Raw genomic sequence first — 25,769 nt, forward strand, 5'->3', positions numbered from 1 at the left:
GGCGGTGGGGCGGGGCGGGGCGCGGTCATTGGCGGGTAACGGCGGGGGCGGGGCTTCCGGCGGCGCGCGCGCGCCGCGATTGGGCGGTGCCGGGAAGGGCGCCCCGGCCGCCGGGGTTGGGGGGGGGGGGGGGCGGCCACGTGGGGGTCCGGTACCGGTCACGTGGGGGTCTTGGTACCGGTTACCGGCGCCGCCCGTAACAGCCGCGGGGAACCCCCTCCTGCCCCACCCCTCCAACCGGAACCGGCCCGGGGAAAGCCACGTGCTGGGAGCGGAGCCGGGGGAGGGCGGGGGGGGAACCGGCCTTCGCCTTGGAGCTGCCGCCGGTTTAACGGGGAGCGGCGGGGGGAGATACAACGCGACTTCGCGGGTGCCGCGGCCCCGGAGAACCGCGCTGAGCCGGCAAAGCGGTGCCGGTAGCGGCAGGGCAGAGCCCCCGCACCGGCGGCACCGGCCCTCGTGCAGCCCCGTGTCCGTGTGTCCGTCCATACCTCCCCCTGCGGGGCTCAAGGCGGGGGCAGTGGGGTTCCTTCTGCACCCCCGGCTGGCCCGAGCAAAGGGGTGACACGGGCGTGGGGGGCGGGCACAAAGCTATGGGGTGTGGTGTAGTATGGGAAAAAAAAAATACAAATACTTGAGGAAAAAAAAATGAAAAATTAATACCTGAGGAAAAGGGCAGAACAAAGGTGTAGCTCTGAATAATTAAAGCCAGGTAAAGGCACTGTATGTGACTTGCAGGGCTTCAGCTTGCTCAGCGGGAGAGAGCAATTAGTAACTCAATCAGGCAGCGCTGTGGGACCAAGTAATGACCAAGGCCGCAGGGAGAAGGGACAGCCATGACCCCCAGCCCCCACCTGCTGCCGCTCTGCCCTGGCACTCACACTTGTTTGATTAATCATCCTTCGCTCTCAATATATTTTTGGTTTCCTGGGGGAAAGGGACACGCTCCAGAAATGGGATCTGACGGAAGGCAGCCGGCTCTGGGCGGATAAATGAGGGAAAGGGGCAAGTTTAGCTGAGCACAGGAGGGTGGGAGGAAAACTCTTTTGAGTTGCGAAGATTTGGGAATAGCTGAGAGCATCGGACGGGCTGTGGTGACAAGTCACGTTCCTGCACGGCGCGGCGAGTTAGAAGACACACCTTTATTTCAGCTGCAAACAACTGCAGTTACCAACCAGCGGCAGGGAAGGGACGTCAGGCCCCGGCACCACCTCACCTTCCCGCTTCAGGGGCTCCGGGACCATCTCCAGCCCAGGACAGGCGGAGGTGGAGCAGCTTCCCGAGGCCACCACCATCCTCACCACTTCCTCCCAGGGCCTGACAGCCCAGGCAGCTTCTCTCCCCCATCCCCCTGAACATGGAAGATTGGGGAAAAGCAGTCTAACTTATCCTCGATGTCTCCAGGCCTTCCCGTCCCACCCCACTAATGTTTCTCCCCACAAACACAAGCTGTTGCCTGAGGAAAGGCTTCTGCTGGAGAGCGAAGCAAGTGCTGGCCCTTGAGGACTGGTTTTACTCATGGCTGAGGAAAACTGGACTCACCCACAACTGTGCCAAACAAAAAAAGATTCATCATTCCCCTGAAGAAATTCAGGTTACAGGGACAGACCAATACATGAGGGCTCAGGAGATTTAGATCCTGTCCCTTACATTGCCAGTGACCTGCAGGGCGATCTCTGAAAACTTCTTTTGTCTACCTGTGCCTCGAGCCTCACATTTTAAAACGGGGACGAATCCCAATCAGCATCTTTGGTAAAGTGCTTTGAGACCTCCGGATGAGGAGTACCAAGTATCACACCAGTGGGTTCAGTGCAGTCACACGCAGGGCTAAAACACATCCAGACACCGGGATTTGAATTCTGAATTCCTGCTGGCATCATCTTGTTGCGCGTTCTGACGGTGTCTCGCCTGCATCTGTCTCGGCCGCTCCAGCTGGAAAAACAAAGCTGAGACCAACCTCCGGAAGGTGGACGGGGACTGCGTTCGCTGGCGACCGCAAAGCTCGGAGATCTGAGAGAAAGGGACAGCGAGGGGGCGCGGGATGCGGGGGCACGGACGGCGGGACCACAGCCCGCGGGAGGAGAGAGGGGTGCTGCTCCCTGGTAAATCTGCACCAGCCGAGGAGTCTGGAGGGGCAGAGTTGTAAACACTTCACATCGCTGACTCGTTTAAGACCAATTACTATTTACAGCTTGACTCACGGAACAGAACGGACACGTTATTTGGCCTGGAGGAACGGAGTTCGCTTTGCGTGCAGCCCTCTTCACCACTCTGCAGTACCTGCTAGCGCATCAAAGTCAACTCGCTGAGCAGCATTTGGGTTGAAAGCGGGTGAAATTCACTCCCTGGTGGCTAAACCCCGGCGGGGAGGAGGGACAGGACAGGAACGGAGGAGCCTGCCACACGGCTGCAGTTTGCTGCTTGGGGTTAGCTGAGCACGGTCCTGCTCCAACACGCTTCCCCGGTCCCCTCCCCAGCCCTAAGCTCTCCGACACCACCCAGGAGCGCACGGAGCTTCGCCAAGCGCAGAGTCACACACCAGGGTGACCTTCCTCAGGGGACTGCTGCCGTAGGAAAGCCAGGGAGGGAGAGGAGGATTAAAGAATTTTGTACAAATCTGCCCTTAGTAGCAATGAAAGCCCAAAAACCCAGTGTGAAAATCAGGATAAGTGAGACTGTGGAGTCAGCACCCCCTGGTAGTGCTTGGGCTGGAGCTGTAAACTTGAACTAGATGCACTGTTTTCCTCCTCATTGCCATAAATGGCATACTCAGCATTCACATTGCAGAGCCTTATATCATCTCTTGCTTTCCTAAACTGAGTACAGAAACTGGGAAAGAAATGCTGAAAAGCTGCTGACTCTAGAGATGGGGTACTTGGGGTTATTTTGGCAAGCGAAAAGGTTAGAACAAGAACTAGGCCATCAGGTTCCCCTTCGAGTCTATCGAGGCTGGTCAGTACCTTCAGGTTTCTCAGAAAATCCTACCAAAATTCCACAGGCCAGGAACTCTGTAAGTTTGTTTATATCCAGAGCTTGGAGTTCAGTGGAAACCTCTAAGAAAGCACCGCAAGTGACGCCGAGTTTAGATGACGACGGGTTTAAGAAGTTAACACAGGAATCCAGAATGAGGTTATTTACACAGACGAGCACGTGCACTGAAAGGACAACGCACGCCCCAGGTGCAGCCCCTTGCTCTGTAGGAAGCAAAACGTCCAAGGCTGCTTAACAGGCAACATTTCTCTAACCTTGAATTGCAGCAACGTGGTGCATTTCTGTGCGCTCCGTCTCACCTTGCTGAGCAGCCCAAAGGCTGACTTATGTACTGCACAGAGAAGATGCATTTTCCTAAGTCAGGTGATGAAATCCCTTTTTTTTTTTTTTAAAAAAAAAAAACAAAACCAAAACCAAAACTGGATGAAATTCAGCCAGCACAGATGATTAAGTTACACAAGGCTGAGCAGAGACACTCACCTGGTCTTCCTTGCTTAGAGGAAATTATTTCCAAGCACTTTGATTATGTTCAGTCTTAAAATAATCTCACTTTTCTTTTCTGGTTTGCGTCCCTGTAAAAGAAAAGTTAATGAGTCCACAACATCAACTCAGTGAAAAAGATGACGGTGGAGCACAGCACACTATCCTCTTTGGCTCTGAGTTTTGGCACATACGTGTATTTTCCCCACACATTTTCACTTGAACACGAACAATTTTAACCTTAAACCACAAATTTAGCACAGCCAATCGAGCTCTCCTGTGATTGAAGGCTGAAAGAGCCCATGTGGAGCTCACTGAGCCAGCCCCTGCTCAGCCTGAGTTTCGATGGCTTGTTACTGCCTGGCCCTGCCTTCGCTGGGGTGGAAGGACGCTGCTGGTGACATCGCCACGGAAGGACAAGCCACCCCTGATCCTCCCTCACTCTCCAGAGGCTGCTTGGCCATCGGAGAAGGTTTCGCTCAGGGCGGTCCCAATCCTGCAGCTGCCGTGAGCCTTGGTCTGATCCCGGTGGCCGAGGGTCAATTATCCATCGCCTGGCACAGAGCATTTTCACTCCTACATGTATTTAGCAGGGGTTCAGGTACCTTTAAGAGAACACGGGTGTAAAGTCTCTGAAACCCAGCGATAGAACGGCTAATCCCAGGGACAGACAATGGCGGGTAACACCGAGACCTCCCTGCATCTCATGACCCTGTACAGAAACAAGTAGGTAGACATTAGAGAAGAATTTGGGAAGTTTAGGGTTTTGCTGGTTTTTTAGTTGTTTTTCAAAGGGTTCACGAGCTTGGTTTTTTTGCCGTACCCCACTTATTTTTATTATAATTTAAAACACGGAGCGTATTCTTGACGCGCGTATGTTTGCAGAAAGAGCCTGGCATTTCACGAAGCAAATAATGTCTTTCCAGATGCTGCAGTTCCACTTACGCTAGAGAAAAATTTGGTCCAAAATCTGGCTATTTTTGGAGAGCAAACCAGATTCTAAAACTTTCTTTCCTAGTTAATTCCACATCTGCCTGGCAAGCTCGTGTTTTTTTTCCTGACAGATTAAATATTATTCTATCTCATGTGTAAGAGTCTTGCAAATATCAAAGCAATGACTATATATAGGAATGTATATTTTTTGTTATTACAAAACTCGCCTTTCCCAAATTGCTTTGGCGAGTTCGTACTTGCGATTATTATTTTGAAATGGAGGGGACACTTTCTGAGCAAACCTGGCTGTGTCAGCAGCAGGACTGGATCTGCGTCAGCACCAGCGGGGCAGGAGGCCACCAGTCCTCCACCCACCAGCAGCATTCCTAAAACCAATTCAAAAAACCTCAATTGCCAGCTTATTTGAAGTTCAGCAGTTCGGTGTCACGGGGCCAAACGCGGTGCAGGTGCCTGACCATTCCATACTGGCTCAGTATCAAACTGGCTTCATATCAGCTTCCAGTCACAACCAACACCGACTGGATTTCAGCTGCTTTCATTATTTTTACGGCCCCTGCTAAGAAAAGTGAACAAATGAACACATTGAGATTTCCTTAAAACTCAGCTTCAGTTTTCTAAAGCTGATGGGGTATTAAAAAAGGACACACCTCCAACTGAGGATCCACCTAGCCGAGGCTGCTGCCTCTAATCATGACCAATGCAGGATGAGGAGGGAGACAACTTAAAAAAAAAAAAAAATTATGAGTCAAAACCGATCCATCCCCCAACCATACCCCCTTCCTCCAAGCCCCCAACAATCCGCAGCATGGAGTTGTTTCAGAAATTATTTTTAAATATGAATTAACCCTTTAATCTCAAGGCTGAGAGAACATTGCACAAATCACACATCCTCTGCTCAGGACCAGGTCATTTCCTTGGCGTTGATACGTTTTGCTGCCTCAGTGCAGCAGGAAGCAGCCCCTGCAGTAAGGGCAGCAGCCGTCCCAAGCCCCGATCACCTGAAATTCAAGCAGCAAGACAGCTCGCTAGGCGAAAGCCTGACCTGGATGAACCCATCTTTTATCAGACCAATGTTCCACCTCAACAGGGATCAAGCTCCTGCTTCTTTAAAGGGGCGTCTTTACGGCGAGGCAGTACCTAGGACACAACACAGCTAACTTGTCTGCAATAGAAACCCAAAGTGAGGTCTGCAAGAAGGACCCTTTTCCCTAAGTTTACCTGCAGCTGTGAAGAAGGAGAGAATAGCAAGGTAACAGCAACACACGTTGTTTATTTTGGAACAACTGTGCTGTTATCTAGGCAGGGGGATGCTGACTAAAGAAAGCTTTTTGTGGTTTTGTTGGATGGAGGATGGGGGGGGGCAAACAAAGAAAAAGGACAAGGTTAGCTTACTTGTAAATGCCAAGAGTAAAGTTGGGTCCTAATGCCATATCAAAAAAGTAAGTTAAAGGAGCAACAAATCACAGAGTAAATATCTCCAGCTGGGAGGAACCCATCAGGATTGAGTCCAACTCCCTACTGCTTGCAGGACCACCTGAACCTAACCCATATGCCGAAGAGCATCATGCAGACACTCCCTGAACTCCCAAAGGCTTGGGTGCCCTCATCGCTTCCCTGGGGAGCCTGTCCCAGCGCCTGCCCGCCCCCTCAGCGAGGTGGGTGCATGCAGCCAGTTTAATCACCGAGAAGAACTTTCTGTTCCAGACATTAAGGGAGATTTTCACCCCAGTGTTTTTGTGAGCAAGAATCAATGCAGATTTTTGTCATCGCTTGATCACCAGGACTCATCCAGGCAGGACTATCTCATTATACCTGACAGGGATAGAAGAGACACAGAGGCAAAGTCCTCCCACTGCTGCTGGGAAAACCCGTACTGCTTTTAGTTCCATTATAAGCCTGTACTAGGAATAAAGGACCCCACTATTACCTAGATAGTTCAGGTCTTTAGGACTTGACACAGAAACCAGTGAAACTGCCGGAAAGAAATAACAAATCAAGGTCTCTTCAGACATGCCTAACTTGAATAGATAGTGGAGTCCTTGTTAAACGCTTCTGTATCATTCCGGGATCCCTGGTGAGTGCAGGGACACTGCACCCTCAGCCGCCCTCGCAAATACGCTCAGTTCCTGCAGGCAGCATCCTCGCTCATCGGCACGTGAGCCCCATTTCATCTCCTTCCTCAGCCACAATAACTCTTGCTGTTCTTGTCCTGACCCTCTCCTGAGCATCAGTTTGTCTCCAATGGAAAAAAAAAAGTTCTCGTATTAAGTGGACAAATCCCAAACTTACTTTCACAAATAATTAAAATCTACTTTCTTTGCAGGCAGAAGAGACTAGGACTAGTCAGTCTGCTGAGACTATTCAGTTTGCTCACTGACCACAAGCTTGTTATTTTTGTCACTCTCCTTCAACTGCTTGCATGTCATTTGCATTGTTTAAAGTCAAAACAAGATCACCTCAACTTGCAGCTACAGTACTTCTCATTTCATACATCACCAGTCATGCTGGAATCACAACTTTGCATGTTATTTTGTCAATGTGCAAGAAGCAGAAGAGAAACCAGCTTACTCTTCTGAAATTACATTGGCTCTGCAGTGCTGACAGTAGGAAAAAACATAAGTTAACAGATATGACTCAGGACAAACAGAATTCCTGTTTCAGCCTCGTTTCTGACCATGCAGCCACGCTAGCCCCAGGGATTCCAACTCCTGTGATCCACTTCACCAGCACTGCACCTCCTCTAACCATAACCTTGCCCGTTTCGGGGGGGTATCCGTGCCCTGGCTCATCGTGGTTGCCAGCAGCAGCATTTGCACAATACTCTTCCCTCCTGCAGAGTCCCTCAACTTTGCAGGCGTTTGTCCAATAGAAATTTGCTTGTTCACGATTATTTTTCCCTTTCCTTTACCTTCCCAAGTTCTCTCCTGGTTAGCTCTTTAGCACTTGACTACAATCATTATTCAGATTACACAAAGTCTACTTACGATCAGTACGGGATGTGCTCATTCAGCTGCCCTAAGACCTAGCACTGATAGCAGGAGAGGAGAAGGCTGAGAACAAGGCTTTCCTTGGGGCCGTTAAAGACACCATCAGCACGTGGCCTCTGCTGTTCCCTCAGAGGTTTAGGTCCTTTGAAAGCAGCACCACTCTCAGGCTTCAAACAGAACACAAGATCAGGACGTGAATTTCACATTGACATTTTTATTAACGCCAACTGTTTTAATTTTTTTTTTTTAAACAATAGCACAAAAATGTTTCAGGGAAGCAGTCTGACAGTTAGTCTGATGACCTTCTGAAATACAGTTAAGCCACACCAAATATGAATTCCTGTTAAAGAAAAAAAAAAAAAAAAAAGGAACTCCAACCTTTGTATTAGAGGGTGTTGTGTCTGGTTAGTAGACCACGCTGCTTTGTGAAGTAAATGATGGCACACAGCTTAGACTTCATCATCACGCCAGTCATCACTAATTTAAGGCTTCTGAATCAAATTACCATCAACATCACAGAAAGGAACGAAAAGCTAGTGTTGCTACGGCCATGAGGAGATTGAACAAGCTGGATCTTTTAGACAAGTAACGGTGTCTTGAATAGAAGAGACCTGCCCTAACAGCAGCCAGGAGAACCAGTCACACAGTAGTTATCTCCTCATTTGCATGCATTTTGAGGGTGCACTTCAGTAAGAAAAAAAAATAAATCGCATGAATCTTTCTCTTATTTAATGTGGCTATGAAAGATGTTTCCTTACAATTCCGTTATCTCTAAGAAGGACATCAGCAAGTGGAACCAAGGAGAAAAACCGAGGAGCAACAGAACATTTTTCTTTTTGCTGAGAGGTAACACAAAAGGGAGGGAACCTACTATCCTTGGATTGGGGGGGGGGTTGCAGGAACATCTCCCCAAAACCTTGCACTTAGAATGATGTACAGACTCTGTGTTATACCAGCTACCCGCCTTTGAGTGACCTGTTCCACACAACGCTCGGAGGCATTAACCCACTCTTGCCCCAGACTCTCCACAAAATTTCCACTGACCTAGAAACCACTGGTTTCCTTTTTTTTTGGGGAGGGCTGGGGGAGGTGTAAAAAACAGAACATCTGTCAATAAGAGTGTCAGGAGGGGGGTGTTAAATATTTTAACCACTGACAAGGCTTGAGGAAGTTTCACAGTTTTGTTATGCTCTATTTTATTACTATCATATTTACAGATTTTTCTCTCTCTTTTTTTTTTTTTTTTGCTGAATTGCTGATAATTTTAATAGGATTTAAATCTGGAGTGTGAGCAGGAACCAGTTAACTACATTCATTGTCCAATCCCCATTGGTTTGAGAAAAAGACTCCAAATTCTTGGCATATGATTCAGCTGTTGGGTAGCTCCTCCCTCTCCCCATGAGGCGGCAGCAGGACTGCAGCAGTGGCATGCACAGATTCACACCATGGCTGGTGGGGCCTTGCGCTGCAGGAAATATTGGTGGATGTTCTCGGCGTCCCGTTTCAGCCAAGCTGCATTCAGCAGAATATTTTCACAGCACTGCTGGACAGTGCGTTCTGCCGATGGAGCTGGGTGACTCTCAAAGAAGGCCTGTATAAAAAGCACACAAGGGTATAAACAGGCATAGACAAGATTATATTTGTAAGTCGCCAAATTCCCTAGGTTATATCAAAATGCTTTTGTGAATGATGTTCCTGCTCTGGCTACAGTTCATGCTACCTGCTCCCACCAACATCGCAGACTCTGAACATTTTGCAGGGTGCTTGCCAAGTTTGCAAGATGTGTAATCCCAGGTACAGAGTGGGAACAGCAAAATGTCTCCATTTCTCTGCTAAAGGAAAGCCACGGCAGCATTTCTACAAACGAGTGCAAACGCTGCCTCCAGTGCTGTCTTGTCCTCGCTGCCAGGAACAGCAAGCAGCACTTGAAGAGATGAATTCAGTCCCTCATTGGGAGGCAGCAAGCGAGCAGCAAATCAAGTGTGTATTTCTGGATACTTGGAAGAAGACACTAACGGAAGCCTAAGGCCATTTTGCAAAAGCATTTGTCTAGGTATCAGATTTCTTAGCATTCTACCTAGGCCTCTTTCCAAGCTGCATAATGACCTCCAAGCACCAGCAGCACTCAAGAGTTTTGCTGAATAGTCTCACATTTCCTCCTCCAGAATCAACAACATCCATCCCCTGTGACGAGCTGAAGCTGTAGAAGCTGCACCAGAGGCCGCTGTGACTTTGCACCTTATAACTGGTTAAAGGGTAGCGTAAGCTGGCATAGCTGGGAGTCATCCCCCCTCTTCACACAAGCAAGCTTTTCCCAGTATTTGGCAGATCACCTCGTACTAACATGCACTACAAGGTGGCATTGAGACTCGGACACATTAAGTACTCTGGGTGAAAGCTAGGTATGCTGTCTCAAGAAGCTCTCCCAGAGAGTAGTTATGATTTAGTTATAGATGACTGTTCTGGTAAATGTTTTGCAAAGGGTTCTTTAAGAAGAAAATTAACTATAGTGCAAGATTTCTCCGTAAAATCACTTATGCCACTAATTCTTTTCTAAGAGGAGATCACTAGATGGATAATAAAGGGTAGGCTCAGCTTATCTTTGAAATAAGAATGTCTCCTGCACATCTTCCTAGCAGGAAAGTGACAGTTAAGGGCCCTATTTTTAAGTGTCTTCTAAGTGCAGGCAAAGAGTCGATAATAAAAGCCACACGCATTCTCCAAACTCTACCAAGACCTGCACCTATAATCCTAAGACAGAGGAGATGCCTGAGTCCAGTAGTGCAATCACATCACCTCGAGCCGCCAACTTTGAGACAGACTCTGCAAACACGATCGCCTGCCTCGTGCCAAAGCCTTGCTCTCAGTACACTGCACAAATCATGTAAAAGTTGGTCCTACAGCGTGGAATTTAGCCAATTTCTGCCCTATTAATTCCCCCAGGATTCCTTGGGTGCTAGTGCAGCCAGCTTCAAATGTGCCCTATCAGTCTGGGGAGGAACAGAGTGGCGATGTAAACCTCAGCTTACTATGGAAGTTGTAACAACTACTGGTTTTGCTGTAATTATCTGTAAAGGTTGTCTTTTAGGGAGTCTCAAAACCACTGCCACGAACTGTGCTGGATGTCATCAAAGTTTAAATGGGTGAAACTAATGAAACAGAAATCACTCGAAATTGCACATTACTTTGTGAAAACGCTAATTTAAGACATTTCAATAAAATAACTCCACCTAAAGCAGTGCAATTCGAGAACCAGGCAACAGTCCAAATAGAGGCAGAGCCACAGATCAAAAACAAAACCCACATGGAAACTCATGGCTCTTCCATCAATGTGCTTACAGTCTAGAGCACACAATGTTTGTCACAGACTAAGTTAATCACTTTTCTTTAATTAAAATTTCTTACCTTAACTTCTGCGGCCATTTTATCATTTGCAAATCCATCCACTGTTAGCTGAGGGAAAAAAATATTAACCAGGGGTAAGCACTTGTAGCATTTCAAATATAACAGTTTAGTTTGGTTATGTACGTGAACAGGACTTTTCTCACCACTGCACTTACCTTTATTAGTCTGGATATTAAGAATCCACCTTGGTATCGATTATAAAGTTCCTCCCAATTGTCCCTTACAAATTTCCAAGCAGCTTTCCTCCCCTGCTTGCTGCCTCCAGCTACTCCACCAATAACTGATACTGTGTCCTGGGGGCGTACCTCTTCCTGAAGATGAAAATGCAGACAAATATTCAAGACTGTTTCAACAAATACAGCATGTTGGCTTTATTCATTTTTGCACCAAACTGGCTTTATGCATTTCTACACCGAATCTGTCAACGCCAGCTTTTTTTCCCCTCCCATAAACTTTAAGATACAACTCAAAGACTTAATTGTTAAGATTATTCCTCCAATACTAGTGCATTATATGTGCACAGTGCTCCATCACCAAGCGCTCTGAACACACTTGTCATTCTCACCAGGCAAGGAAGCAGCAGCTTTTCCAGTAACTTACTGAAAGTGCAAAGGTGAGAACTTTTTGAATCAGTTCTGGTTGAGAGATGGCTCCAAGAACTCGTTCAATTCGGTTCTTCTCCTCCTGCATGTCTGCTTGCTTGTGAAGCTTCAAAGCCAAAGTGAATAACATTAGCGCGTGGCATTAAATGCTGATTTCTTACCTGGCCCTACTGAACACGCAGTACACTCTAGAGCTGCTGGATTAGTCTTCAAGCCTAATATGTGACAAATTGAACTTGTTCATGAATCATCCTGCAGCTATCCACATTACGGACCTCATTACACATACATCAGCAGAAAGCACCGTTAGTAATAAACTGATCTTCACCACTGTTTATATAAGGCCAAGTAGGACCGTGCCTCCAAGCAATGAAAAATAATCCTAAAATGTGAGATGGAACATTCCACTAGGTGGCAATTTCACACTACACACAGACCAAGGAACACCAAAAACAAAGCCCTAGTGCTCACAACAGCTGTAAAACATCCGATTGAGTCTGCTTGCAGATAAACTACATCTTAGAGGAACTTGGAAGATGGAATATTTAGCTGTTCATTGAATAAGCTGGCAGTGTTAACAGTGTGCACTCACCTTCAGCATAGTGTCTAAAGTAGTACTATCTCCATGCTTCAAAATAGTTACATATACCTAAAATAGAGCATAAACAAGGAAGGTCCTTCAAAACCCACACTTTTACAAATGCAACAACCAATTTCTACATCTTTGGGTTAGATTTCAAACAAATGAACAGATCTGGAAGATACTGGCACCTATCCCTCTTAGGTTTTAAGACCAGATTTTGAAGATGCATCAACTCCTTTACCTCTTACCAAAATTATGCTCAAATTGAGGAATTTCAACCACAGCAAAACACCAGAACAAGAAATCTTTGTACCACACAACACCTAGCCAGTAAGTACTTCACATACACTCAACCCATATCCACCACAGTTAGACCAAGCTGACACCTGCAGAGTTCTTCCACCATCCCCGCCGTTTACCGCAGTGCTTTTAAACCTGGAGTATGTAGGCTGGTCATGGATGGACATAAAAGAGTACGGGTTCAGCACTGCACTTGAATAGTCTTCAAAACCCAAAAAGCAACAGAATCTAGAGAACAGAGTTCTGTGACAGTCTATGTGGGCACAGCTGAGTTACAACTAAGTACTGGCCACGACAGATGAGGCTTACTTGATTCAGGAGACACTGGGATATTTGTACCATGCTCCCCGCTATAATTTTTTTCATAACTTCACTTATCCAAGCTCCCACCACCTCTGCCAAAACCAGTTGGTCTCATACCTTGACACTGGTTTCCTCTACCTTCCCTATTCTCAGAAATACAAGAGTTCAGTGCACACAGTGCTAAGTGAGTGGGGACAGTCTTTTGGGAACCAAAATTTACAATAACCTACAGGACTCCTCAGATCAGCTGACAGTATATGTTTTCCTTCCACATGGTCCTTAAATCGGCGTCGGGCTTCTTCTAATGTTGCCTTGTGCCCAGCTTTTCCCAGTTTGCCCAAGACCAGACCTCTGAGAAGGGCATCTAGATGACCTAATGGGTGAGTAGGAGGGAGAAAAAAAAAATTATTTGGAGACACAATTCAGCAATTAAGTGCTCTTCCACCTAGAGTGATCAGAGCAAAGCTATATAACAATCCTTCCACATGCTTGAGAGTATCTAAAGAAACTAGGCCTTTTCTCACTCTCCTCGGTGCCAACTAGAGAATACATTCATTTTTTTTTACAAGAGGGTCAGGAGAAGATGATTCTGGCCAAAACAGCAGGCTAGGCCTGTAACCTGAGCTGTCAGTGATGTTAACCATTTGTGTCTGCAACGGGACAGACTAGGACAAGTACACGCGCACACAGATGGCTTTCCATCCTTGTAGTCCAATAAGTTTCATGCATTCCAATAGATGCAAAGCTAAAGCAGAGAATTTTTATCAGTCAGTGACCAGCTAGGGAAAAAGTTTTACCATTTCCACTTGTGCCTGGTAACAGAGGGTTGTTTGGGGATTTTTTTTGTTTGCCCGTCTGTTTTTCAGTATAAAAATACACCTAAATGCCTCCTTCAGACTCTTCTTCCTCCCTTTTCTCTCCCCTTTCCCAAAATCTTGGTGGCTTGTTTACACACGAATTTTCCAAAACCACTCCTGGATTTCACAGCATAAATTTTTTACCTTCTCCAGGTTTGGGGTCCCATCCCAGTCTCTCCCCTATTGGTGAAAAGACATCTTTCACGAACACCTGGATTTCCTCATAGAAGTCTGTGTGGGATAAGAGAGTTGAGAGAATCCCCAGGTTACAGCTGAGGTCGCTCCACACAGTATAATTGGGCTCATTCACAAAAGCTTCCATGACTTTTAGAACCTCTACAGTGCTAATGATTCCAGCTCGGGCCTGGGAGAGGAAAAGACACAGATTAAGATTTCCAAACAGAATTAAGATGTTTTAACAGCTCATCACATTATTTTACAGTCTTCCCTGCTCAGTTTGCACAGCCTGCATATAAACTATTTTCCTCTGTTGTGGGGTTCTGCTAAAGTGATTTAACACTACTCAAAGCACCTCAGCTGTCTGCTCAGGGCACACAATGCTTTTTATACACAGGTAAGCACTTTACAAGGAGACAGCTATATAATTATAAGCACATTTTGCAAACAAGAAACAGACAAGGAGATTAAGTGACTGAACAAAATTGTAGCAGTGCTGGCAAGAAAAAGCAAACCCCCAGAGTTATTCTCAGCCAGATACGACACCCACCAAAATGTTATTTTAACTAAAAATTCTAAGGATTTAGAGATTTAATTTTTGCTCTTCATTAAATTGAGAGTGTAAGACTGCAATAATAATTTCGCTTCCTGTTTCCCATGAATTAGTACATGTAGTACTGTCCTTCCACCTCTGCCAGGAAAATTTTAGATTAACTGCTTCACAGAGTCATGAAAACACTTCTATGCTTAGTGCAGCTGTTAATACCTACAGTAGGTATCTCCAACCAGATTGCTCAGATTGCTGTTAATCTGGAACCAGACCAGTAATTATGGTACCGGAAAAGAAGATCAATTTTTATTATCTAAGCTATATTCACCTATGATAAAAACTTGATTAAAACGGAAATCAAAATAGAAGTCTAACACAATATTCCTACATGCATTATTTGTTCAATTTTTTGTCCCATTAGTCTTGCAATATTTGGGAAATGCTTCAGGCTACAGTTTCAACGCCCTTCAATTAAGTCATGACAATAGTTACGCACCTGAAGCTAGAAAAAGAGGGCATCAAACATACTTTTTGAAAAGTTGCCATATACTTGCTGACTAGCAAGAATAAAAGTACAACCTGAACAAGGGAGTACAGTAACTAATTGTTCAGAGCAAGCGACACCTGCTTTGAGGGTAATCCCTTGCTTTTAAACAGTAAGAATCCCCAACAGCCACCTCCTCCAGTGGAGGACAGTTATAACGAGCCCAACCCAATAAAGCACATGGTGCTTATAGTATTTGATAAAGTCATTGAGGGGATCATTAAAATATCCTTATTTTGACAAGTTAAAAGAAAGCAAGTTCTCAAAACAAATTTGTAAAAAATCCTATCGTATAATACACCCCTACAGAGAACAGTGCAACAGGAGTTACAGACCGACTGCTTCCATAGGGTTTAAGTCTTATAATACAAGTTAGAACTTGTCAAGCTAATTAACAGCTAGATGGATGCAGTAATCCCAAAGGCACTTTGCCTCCAGAAACTGAGACTGACTCTTCAGACACCAGTTTCTGCAGTTACTGTAGCTCTCGTTATTAGACAGAATAGCAAAGGTTACTTACCAGAGAGAAAAGATCATTCTGCAGGCCAAGCCTGTCCACAGGGGGTAGGGAGAGGTCTTTGATCGCTGGTATTAAACTCTCCAGCATGTCAGGGCTATACTGAGTACGGTAAAACCCTACTGTTCCAAGGTTTAACTGAAAAGTACCAAAAAAATAAAAAATTAAAAGTAAGAAACAAATAAGGAAATGCTTTTTATTTTCTGAACCACTGGAAAGTCCTCAAAGCATTGCAGCTCAGAAAAGTCAGTTGCTATCAGTTAAATAAAAAGAAAATCCAAATCATAAGCGAGGGAGAAAGACTAAAGATTTCAAAGCAGAAATATTCACTAAGAGGTACAGAAGACGAGTGAGAGCTGGTATAATGAACCAGAGACTAGAGTAAGAACTGGGAGCAAGGGAAAAAAAGAGAAACTTTTCTTCTAGGAATAAATCCTAACTGAACTGAGGGTAATTGTGTACCAGGAAGATAAAATCCAGGCGACTGCAGATGCTACAATCTTAACTTTTGTAACCTTTCTTCCACAACCTGCTCCGTTTGATTTTGGTAAAACCATTTTCCTAAGAAAGGAGAGCAAGCACCTTTGCCCAGTGTAAAAGCAAGGCATGGTCAGTAAGCTTGATGAACTATACTAGCCACACACTACTACCTACTAGCATTTTAGTGTAGACGGTGAAATATTGTGGTTGGTTGAACAACAGTACCTGACATACACCAAAACCATTGCTGAGCTCATCAGGCAGTCACCCCCTTTGCTGCTGCTATGATTTTTGTCAGTCCAATTGCCAGTCCTCAGGACTATGGCACTAACTAAAAACCTCACAGACTGACAGCCAGCCATCCCACAAATTCACCACAGACTGAGCTGGACTCTTGCCTTCTCAGGCAGAAATATCAAACTTTACCTTCACTTAGACAGGGCATTTTCAGAATTGTCCATTTCATGCCCCTCTTTATTACCAGGGAGGACCCAGATAGATATGGTGATTCAAGAGAATATCCAGACCTCACATCTGGAATGCCCATGTTAGTTAAATGGGAAGATTTGATTAATATTGAGAAAGACCAACCCTTAATGTTATTTCATGGAGTTACCTCTAAGAACACAGCTCCAGCTTGGAAACAATTACTCTTCAACCTCAGTAGGTCGTACAGCAATCGTCCCAGCCAGTTGCTGTCTTTCAATTTTAAAATTCAGTTTGACTGGTATCTGCAGTAGACCTCAACAGTGAATTTTTTCTCAAGATCTGTACTTGTCTGGCAATAGCCAGTAGAAAACCTTCACACTAATGAAAGATAAACAGGACTATTTTTGCTCGGGATGGACTTTAACTAAACTGTGGTTGCCATGGGATACCAAAAAAGCCACCACATTTCAACTCAAAAGCTGCCTCTAATTATACACTGTTTTTCCGGACTTGGACTCCTAAGAGGTTCAAGTTTACATTGTCTAGGCTACTCTTGGAAGGCAAAGGACTGCGCTACGCAAGCATTATAGAGAGGAGCCAATATTCAATAGCAGCACAGAGAGGCCCCTCCGTAAGAAATACAAGATTGCAAAGGAAGGGGAGGGGGAAGAGGAAGAAAATGAAATGCAAGGGAACATTACAGTGACAATCAGACTTATTCCCAGTAATAAGTTCTCCTTTGTGACAACTCACCTTCACCCACTGGTCTGGTTTGATGTCTTTCAAAACCAAGGTGAGCTCTGGTTTGTCCATCAATATTTGCATTTTGGCACAGGTGGGATCATCACTTGTACAAATACTTATGGGGACCATCCACATGGGGAAATCCTCCCCTAAAGGAAGAAACAATAAAAAGGAAGGCCTAAGGAAAAAAAAAAAATGTATGCACACAACACTAAGGAACTCTGCCTGACGCTTGAGCAAGTTTCAGCTGCAGTTTAAACACGGCTACTTCAATTTAAGTCTAAAAAGACAAAAATCTGAAGGAAAATGGCAGTTCAAGAGTTAAAACACAAGAGTCTCTAAATCAACTTTCAAGACAAGCATTTTAATTTCTATAAGCATGGAAGATGGGAGGAATCTGTGTCTTAAAACAGAGCTGGCTTCCATATGAGGCATTTTTATTTCAGCACTACTATAAAACCTGCAGCTTACAGAATTCCTCGGATGGCAGCACCAGCCTTAAACTGGACATCAGAAGAGGAGCATCCTAGAACGAACACTGAACCAAAGACTGCAGATGAATGCTGCTCTCCATGCAAGGAGGGCATGGAAGCCACATGTGTGAGAGCATTCAACCTGAGATTTTGCTAAAGTTTTGACAATACTTGAACACCTGAATCCAAGCAGAGCACCTGCTTGCTCTGCAGTGCAGCTGTTTCATCTCTGAAAACTGCTGCCATTGCATGAAAAGCAACAAACACTCCATTCCTGCTCTTAGCACTCGTCTTACCAGTATATGGTCCACTGGCACAGAATTTCTTCTGGACTAACTTCAACACTTTGTCATCATCTTGCTGAAAAGGGGAAAAGAAAAAAAAAAAAAGGTAGAAGAGAAAGAGAGAAAGGAATTATCAGAACATCTAATCAGCTTCTGTATATCACAATACATTCATGTGCCTGCTGTTTAAACAGAATTACTTGTATTCTCCTCCAGAAAAAGGAGCTACCTCAAGAATCATTCCAGTGGATTAATCCCTGTTACTGTTAAAACACACACGCCCTATTTCTAATTTGAATTTGTTGTCTGACTTCAGCTTCCAGCAGCAATCCTCGCTCACCCTGCAATCTTGTAGAACAAGCACAATTGAACTGGAGTGAGAAGCGAAATGTGTGGCAAGGGGAGCTAAACCAGATCCTCCCTCCCCCACCACACGCTTGACCCACGGAGAGCGAACGGGCTGTGTCAGCAAACGCCAAGCACACGATCTGGAGCGCTGTGGAATAACTCCACATCGCTTTGCACTCTGTTCCTCAAGTGAGCTGCACTTCCTCTCTCTTCAGAAACAGAGCTGCCACTAAACAAAGCAACCCACTGTACTGCCTCCTGATCAAAGAGATTTTTTTAAATAATTGGATACTACTAAATTTGATCCAAACACACAGTTTAAAGGCAGAACTTTTGATCTGAAAGGCTGAAAAAGGCACATCTATATTTACCTGTTCAGCTTCCACATAAATGAGCGGAAATCCCATTTGTTTGGTCCATGTATTCATCACAGCAGCAATAGGTTTACCACTAGCTTTTTCCAGGCTTTCCCAGAGATCCTCTGCAGAAGAAAAGTCTGACTAAGGACTCCCAGGGTCTTGACATGTCAGAGACTATTAAGGACAATACACGGGCACTGGAGGCGGGGAGGCTGTATTGTTACTCTAGTTTGCCCTTCATGTTTTAGGTTGCATTTTTATCAAATCGGAACAGATGAAGGGCAAGAGAAAGGAAATGGTTTAAACCATTCATGGGGAGAGAGGGGACAAGAAAGCTTCTTTACCTCTAAAAAAAAAATGCAATCAATACACATTGTGATAAAGTATAATAAAAATGAGCATTAAATATTCAAAGTGGTAAATAGAAGAATCTTTTCCTTAATTTTTTCATGTATTGCACCAAAAGAGCTGACCGAACATGAACTGGTTTTGGCTGACAGAGCACGATGTTCCACATTTATGCCTAATACACAAAAAAAGTTTGAGTAAAAAAAAGAAAGCGCTGTGAGATGTTAGACAAGACTTTGAGCTGTTTAATCACACATGCAATCAATACTGCAAAAGGAAGCTTGCAAAAAGCTTACTTGGCAAATCAAGATACTCTATTTCTAAATTAGATTACTACGCAGATGTGGTTATCAACGGTAAATGCAGCCCTTTCAGATTACCTCAGACACATGTGTTTGAGATAGAGAACCCCTAGAGGATGGTGAATTCTGGCTGTGCAGGGGACACTTTGTATGAAACTGGAAACAAGCCGATCATTTTATTGCATTTCAGTCATCTCAGGTGGAAAAACAGCTGTTTAAGAATCCAACACTTTAGCACTAAAGAACTAGTCTCCAGAAATCACTTTTTTTAAGCATATAATAACCACCAGTTACCTGTAGCGGCATTCTTCTGCTGGTACTTCGTTAAATATAAATTCATTCCTTTCCGAAAGTCCTGGGAACATACAATTGAACATTTAAAGGCACAAGAGCAGAGGTCTTTCCTATCCTCCCGCTGCACTGAATTTATATTAAAGAATTGGCCAAGGAATCTTGGGATCACTATGTACATCTGTAACTCCTGCCATATTTTCCCACTATCTTATTTCTCCTCGGTAAGTTCAAACTGAGTCCAAATACAAATTGGAGAAAAGTTTTCAAAACATAGAATGTACAGATGTAATTCAAAAGAAAAAATTTTTTTTCACTGTAAAAAGATTTGACTACCTACATTTGGCTTTTTAACAATCTTTTTACCTCATCACCAATGTAGTCATGTAGCATTCGGATCACAGATGCTCCCTTGCTGTAAGAAATAGCATCGAATATTTCATCTACTTCAGATGGATGGCCAACACTAACCTGTGGTAAACAGGGTAATTAACAGTGAGAACAATTTTAACTGCCACAAGATTTTGATTTTACTTGTTCTAGTGTTTAAGGAGCTGCCTTTTCTCGCTGAAGAAAGCACACGCATACCCATCACTAAATTGCCTTAGCAGAATCTCTGCACCGAGTCAAACACATATGGCAGGGTTGGGATTGGTTAAAAATACTTTAACTTCGGTTTTGGTATTTAATCAAATAGACTTGGGGATCTTGCTTCAAAACCTTTCGTGCAATACTTATCCAAAAGCAAAAAAAAACAGTGAAAGTTGTTTAATTCTGGGACAGTGAACAATACATACTCGAGAAACACACTCGAGGAATAAGTCACTCTAAAATGACCTGCTATACAAAGCAAGGTAATTTCCCACGATCTATTACATCAAACAGTTCTTAAACCATCAGAAAACTTGTCCATGGTGATCTTTAGGAATTACAAGGGAGTTTTCTTTTAGCACAGCTCCCAGTTTTGCTGTAATGGAGCTCGCTGCTGCTGCCTTCACTTCACTGAACTGCTGCCTTGCTCCAAAGCAGCAAGCCCAGCTAAATCCTACTTATTTCAAGACTGTCTGCATCACACTCAGTTCTGGGAGTACAACGCAGAAACACTTAAGGTGGCCTCAGCTGGAAACCAGTACAAGCCCAAAGTTTGGTAGCCTGGGCTCTGGGCTCTGCTGCACTTTGGTTTATGTTGCTGAACACTGGAATAAATCAGTAGCTAGTCCAGTGTGCTCAAGGGCCAGAAAACTACCTACTTTGCTCAGAAACCAAATCAAAACACAAATAATGATGAGTTTTGATCACAACTCTGCCCTTTCAAGTCAGTAGAGCAGAAAAACTTCAGAAGGAGCCATCACCAGACCCTCAAACCTCACTTCTGAAATACCAATTCAAGTAGAGGAAAATCCACAAAGCGTAAATTCAACCTTAAAGATTTTTCTTTGCATCATTAATGACTGCAAAGTTCCCTTTTATCTTAATAGGAAAAAAGCTTACACACAGCTGACAACAAAAAAAGGGAGACGATGAATAGCAAAGACAGAACTTACTTCAATAGGATGACTGTTGTCTAAGGCATCAAGCTCTTGAGCTCGTGTGTAATCAGCAGAAACAAACTGAGTCCAGATGTCGTACTCTGGGAAACAGTGATCTACACATAGGTACTCAATCCAGGAGGCAAATCCTTCATTCAGCCAGAGATGGGTCCACCATTCCTGGAAAGATAAGAAGGCAGACTAAAGAACAAAATTCCAACAGCTTCATTTAATCTAAAATAAGCATGCAGCAAAGATAAGCCATTAATGGCCTACTTTAGGACAAATCAGAGGAACAGGTAACTCTTGTAAGCACAAATTCCTCTCTATAAAGAAGTCACCAGCCCAAGGAAAGTAATCAGCACCCAGTAACTGTCTTACCCTTGTCTTAAGTTTTAGAAAATCTGCGTGGAGAGCTGCATCAAGTACAAATGAAATTCCTGGAGACTAGGCTAGAGGTCAGAGCAGAGCCACTGAGGGAACAGCCATGAATGTCACCAAGATTAGGTCAGAGAATCAGTGACATGCAAGGCCACAGTTCAGCACAGCAGCAGAATTGTGGGCAACACAATGACAGCATCTTTTCCAAACCAAACAGCAGCAGCTGCAGAAGACTGACTGGTTTTGGATTTGCTTTTTTGCCGAAGTGTATGCTTACATACAGGAGAAAACCTGGAATCTGAGGAAGTGTTCTACGCTATGGAAACCCAAAATGTAGTAAACAGTTAAAAGTTGTTTCTCACCAGCCAAAGGTGGGCTTTGTTTTTTTAAGATAAGAATGTTACATTGACATTTTTAAATTCTTCCTTTCACTGCTAATATTTAACTGAAGTAGAAGTAAGGAAACAAACTACGGATACTGAGGAAGAAAACACCCTTTTCCATAACTGCACTTACTGACCATTATTTAAATGTAAATAGGGTGGGTAACTCAGAAGAGTGTGGCTACGATGATATGGGCCCTAAGCAGAAGAAACTGAACAGGATGTAGAATCAGTCCAGTAAGCTGTTCTACAAAAACCTACTGCTTCTACTATGTATGAAACATTTACCCCAGGGACAGTGGAATTTCAATAAGGAAAGCTGTTACTGAAACCCTACACAGATAAGCCCCGCTTTATTTTTAGAGTGGAGACTATCCAATTTTCTTTTACATTTCTCATCGCATCTGTTTCCAAGACAAAGTTCCAATACATACAGACTGGTGACAAAGGACAACTGCAAAATAAATTCCTGGGCAATTAGGTTGGACTTCTAAATCTTTTCACCTCCCTATTTTTCTCTCTTATCCCTCTGGCAACCTAATTGCTCACGAATCTACTTCTTCCCCTGGAATTATTCTTATTTCATTTATCTTTGCTACAGAAGAACTGGCACATTGCTCTGGCCAATAAGACCTGGTACTGGCAAACTAAACCAATGATGCTACTGAGGCTTTCTGCTGTGCTGTATGCATCTCGGATTATAGAGGAGAAAAAGCTGACTTTGTGGAAACTGTGAAATACCATAGTAATGTCTTTTCATATTTCACAGTTGCATTGCAGAACGTAAAATAACCAAAGCAAAAAAATTCTTAAAGAAAAATTTTGGAAGACCTAGAACTTCAAAAGGAAAATAAAAAGCTAATTCAATATAAATTTTAAAGATTCTTGTAAATGATACTTTCTCAAGCTTACTGCCACGGTTCTCAATGGTCAGAAGGACCACGACTGGTTCGTGGGTCACTAATGGTCTCTTAAGCACTTGCTAGCATCCTACCGCATTGTCTAGTCACACGATGCTGGCTCTCCACTAAAAGCTAAAAATATACTACCTTAATATTACTTTTCCATTTAAACATTGTGTTGCTTTCACATGGAATCTACTTGTACTACCACAAACAGGAATGGACACAGCTGACTAGACTTTAAGAGGCACAGCACTGTAGAAAAGTTTGACAAACTTCGCTTAGTGTTTTAATTAATATTTACACTGGGTTTTTTTTCCTTCATCTACTCGCACTTAATTTAAGCAGCCAAAAAGCCACAACAATGCAGATTTGGGGCTCCAGAAGCCATGCTTTTTTAACCAAAAGCACTGGTTTCTTACAATACAAGAACCTTCCTAACCTGTGAAATATTTGTATTCAAGCATCCATCTGCAGGGTTTTGGGAAAAGGAAATGTCAGATCTCATTAACAGAGTAAGCTGAAGCCATTTGTTAAGAGCAGAAGTTCTGGCAGATACAGGTTTCAGTTTTTAGCACTAAATGGAATTTATTTATCAATTTCAGTCTTGCTGTGTCACATATGCTTTTATTCCCACCAAAATTACTTAAATATCAAGCCATTCAGACAGCTGGCTCCCCACATATCCAGAGTAATTCGTATGAGTTACTACTGAACAACTTTTCAGCCACTGGACTAGAACAATTTGCAGTGCTGCACTGCTACAGATACACCTGCGTGGTGTGAAAGCCTGATGAGTGAATCAGGCCTACCTGAAAGGAACACAGTGGATTATTGCTTCTAAGTAATCTGACTAGCCAAAATAATTTCCAAGGCACACCTGCTCAAGTCTAACTAGGACTATATCCAAACAACTGAATATTACTTCACATAGAAAAGATCTAGGGATACGTCTAAAGAACACACTAGTAAAGAAGGAAGTGGAAATAAAGCACTATATGAATATTTACATTTTTTATTTTAAAAATACCATGCCTGCTATTAAGGGGCATTTGAACACATATTATATGAAGCACACGTAAAACAAAACTAGAACTTGTAACTGTTAGATACCATGGTCACAAGGTTTCCAAACCACTGATGAGCAAGTTCATGTCCTACAACCAGAGCAACCCACTGGCGAGATGAAGAACAGGAATTTTTGGGGTCAATGAGCAATGCAGTCTCCCTGTATTTAAGAGAGAAAGATAACTGAACAAAGCGGTACATGTCTAGGGAAAAAAGACAATCAGAAGTAGGTTAAATTACCTAAGCAAGCTATAAAGTGATCAGTACAATTGAAAAAAACCAAAAGCTATTTGAGTTTAGACATTAAATTATTTTGGTAAGTTCCACAGCTGTTGGAATGCTTTGGAGCAATAATTCCTTATGGCATGCAAGAAGACAAGTGCAAAAACCCAAGCAGGAGCAAGAAAGATGATCCTTTATTTATAAAATAGCTCACCTACATAATCTAGGAACCTTAACTGTAACTCCCTTTGCACTGCATGATGTATGCACAGCAAGTCTTCTCTGCCTCCCTCATCCCCAAAGCAATTCCAACTCTTCCACGTGCACAACCAGCCGTGTCACACTCACCACTGCAGATGCACAAGATTCTCCACCCAGGGCACACACACACACACACACACACACACACGTGCTCCCTAGGTCAGACACACAACCTTCTGCTACAAACACCCCTGGCAGGGTCAGGACTTAGTGGGTCAGTCAAAAAGGACTTCTGGACTGCTGCAACTCAAAGGGGAAAAACATGCATCTCAAAACATGGATGGTGCCTGCAGATGATGCCAACCTTCTGTCCCCGAAGGGATGAAGCAAGCGTGCCAAACTGAGCATAAGGGGAGGGGGGGGTGAAATTAACAGCACAATTAAGAAAGGCTTCCAAAAATTCTACTCATCCAGGACAAATATTTTTTTTCCCCCCCCACAGGGAGTAAAATACCAGATTTCATCAGAATTGCAATAAGCAGACAAGTAGATTTTAAACCTGGGCTCAAATCTCCATTTCAATTTTTTAAGGCCAAATTAGAAGTTTATCAGAAGAAATTCAGGCTATTTCAGGATTTAAAGTCCAAAGCTTACAATATTCTACAAAATGAAGGAAAATCATTCTAACAATGACCACAGGTAATGTAATAATATCAAGCAAAAGTACAAAAGCTTGATCAGATGAAGAGAAAAAAAAAACTGAAAAGGAAGGCAAGCTAATATTTTTGATTTACTCACATCCACATGGTTACACTGTGGTTGCTAAATTTACCAACTTGCCTACAACATAAAATAAGAAACTCTTCCAGCTGTGTCAGTAAGTACGTAACTTTAACGGGGAAAAAAGGGGCCAAGAAAGTTCTCTTGTAGAACAAGCAGTGCTGCCAGACTTTTAAAAATCTCACGCCCTTGGACAGTAGTTGTAATAGCTCATTCTTGCCTTCCTAAGATTTGTACAATAATGCACGCTGCTGCAGAAGTCACAATTATCCAAACTGAAGCAAGAGTTGAAGGTATTTACTTAAGTCTTATTTGGGATGATACCCAATAATCACAGCTCCCTAAAACTAATCCAATTAATTCCAAGAATTAGTGAACAAAGAGGGGGAAAGACAGTATTTTAACAGCATACCTATAAGTAACAAGGCCCCAGTTCTCCATGGCACCTTTATAAAATAAATACAAAGGTTTATTGATATTGATACACACCTCTTCCTAAATGTTTAAAATTCAAATAAAATACAGTTCATCAATAAAGTGAGTTACTTTACCAGCAGCAAAGTCTGCAATAGCTATGAGATCAATTTTAGGAAGAGGGTAAGGAACATTGAAGTAGTCCTTATAAAAAGGCAGAGTTTTAGCAGCAACCTGTAAGAAATAAGAGGAGAAATGTTATGGTAACTTGGAACAATTGGCAAAACTTGAAAATTTATGACTGAAGCTAGCCTAAGCAAGCAGCATACACAAGATTTCTTCCAGAAGCCCCATTCCCAGCTTCCAGAGCACAATGGTTTGGAAGACTCCCATCCCCTTTTTCTCCCAGGCTGTAGCCTACCCTTCAGTACTTCTCATCATCTTTGGAGCAAAGCCTACATCACCAAATCAGAACTGAATTAAACTGTATGTTTTTGTCATTACAGACATCAGTTTGTCCGCAACTGAAATTCCATTTAATATCGAGCCCAGTTTCTCTAAGCCATTAAAGCAAAAAAACC

At 43.5% G+C, this 25,769-nt stretch overlaps 1 protein-coding gene across 2 annotated transcripts in view; it reads right to left on the reverse strand.

Moving 5' to 3' along the window:
- Positions 1 to 7,610: 7,610 nt before the first annotated feature.
- Positions 7,611 to 25,769, reverse strand: part of NPEPPS (aminopeptidase puromycin sensitive) — a 39,291-nt gene continuing 21,132 nt past the window's right edge. For both annotated transcript variants that reach the window (XM_042787476.1, XM_042787477.1), the window contains exons 7-23: positions 25,326 to 25,422; positions 25,187 to 25,220; positions 23,617 to 23,731; positions 20,853 to 21,017; positions 19,675 to 19,779; positions 19,312 to 19,372; positions 18,380 to 18,489; positions 17,673 to 17,736; positions 16,913 to 17,052; positions 15,254 to 15,388; positions 13,607 to 13,826; positions 12,836 to 12,978; positions 12,012 to 12,068; positions 11,418 to 11,525; positions 10,973 to 11,128; positions 10,818 to 10,865; positions 7,611 to 9,003 (exon numbers count right to left, since the gene is read on the reverse strand). In XM_042787476.1, coding sequence (XP_042643410.1) covers positions 8,851 to 9,003; positions 10,818 to 10,865; positions 10,973 to 11,128; positions 11,418 to 11,525; positions 12,012 to 12,068; positions 12,836 to 12,978; positions 13,607 to 13,826; positions 15,254 to 15,388; positions 16,913 to 17,052; positions 17,673 to 17,736; positions 18,380 to 18,489; positions 19,312 to 19,372; positions 19,675 to 19,779; positions 20,853 to 21,017; positions 23,617 to 23,731; positions 25,187 to 25,220; positions 25,326 to 25,422 — 1,911 coding nt within the window. In that variant the 3' untranslated portion in view covers positions 7,611 to 8,850. The remainder of the gene's footprint in view (positions 9,004 to 10,817; positions 10,866 to 10,972; positions 11,129 to 11,417; positions 11,526 to 12,011; positions 12,069 to 12,835; positions 12,979 to 13,606; positions 13,827 to 15,253; positions 15,389 to 16,912; positions 17,053 to 17,672; positions 17,737 to 18,379; positions 18,490 to 19,311; positions 19,373 to 19,674; positions 19,780 to 20,852; positions 21,018 to 23,616; positions 23,732 to 25,186; positions 25,221 to 25,325; positions 25,423 to 25,769) is intronic.

This window comes from Tyto alba, unplaced genomic scaffold (genome assembly GCF_018691265.1).
Source record: "Tyto alba isolate M040663 unplaced genomic scaffold, T.alba_DEE_v4.0 Super-Scaffold_12, whole genome shotgun sequence".
In the NCBI taxonomy this organism is placed as follows: Eukaryota; Metazoa; Chordata; class Aves; order Strigiformes; family Tytonidae; genus Tyto; species Tyto alba.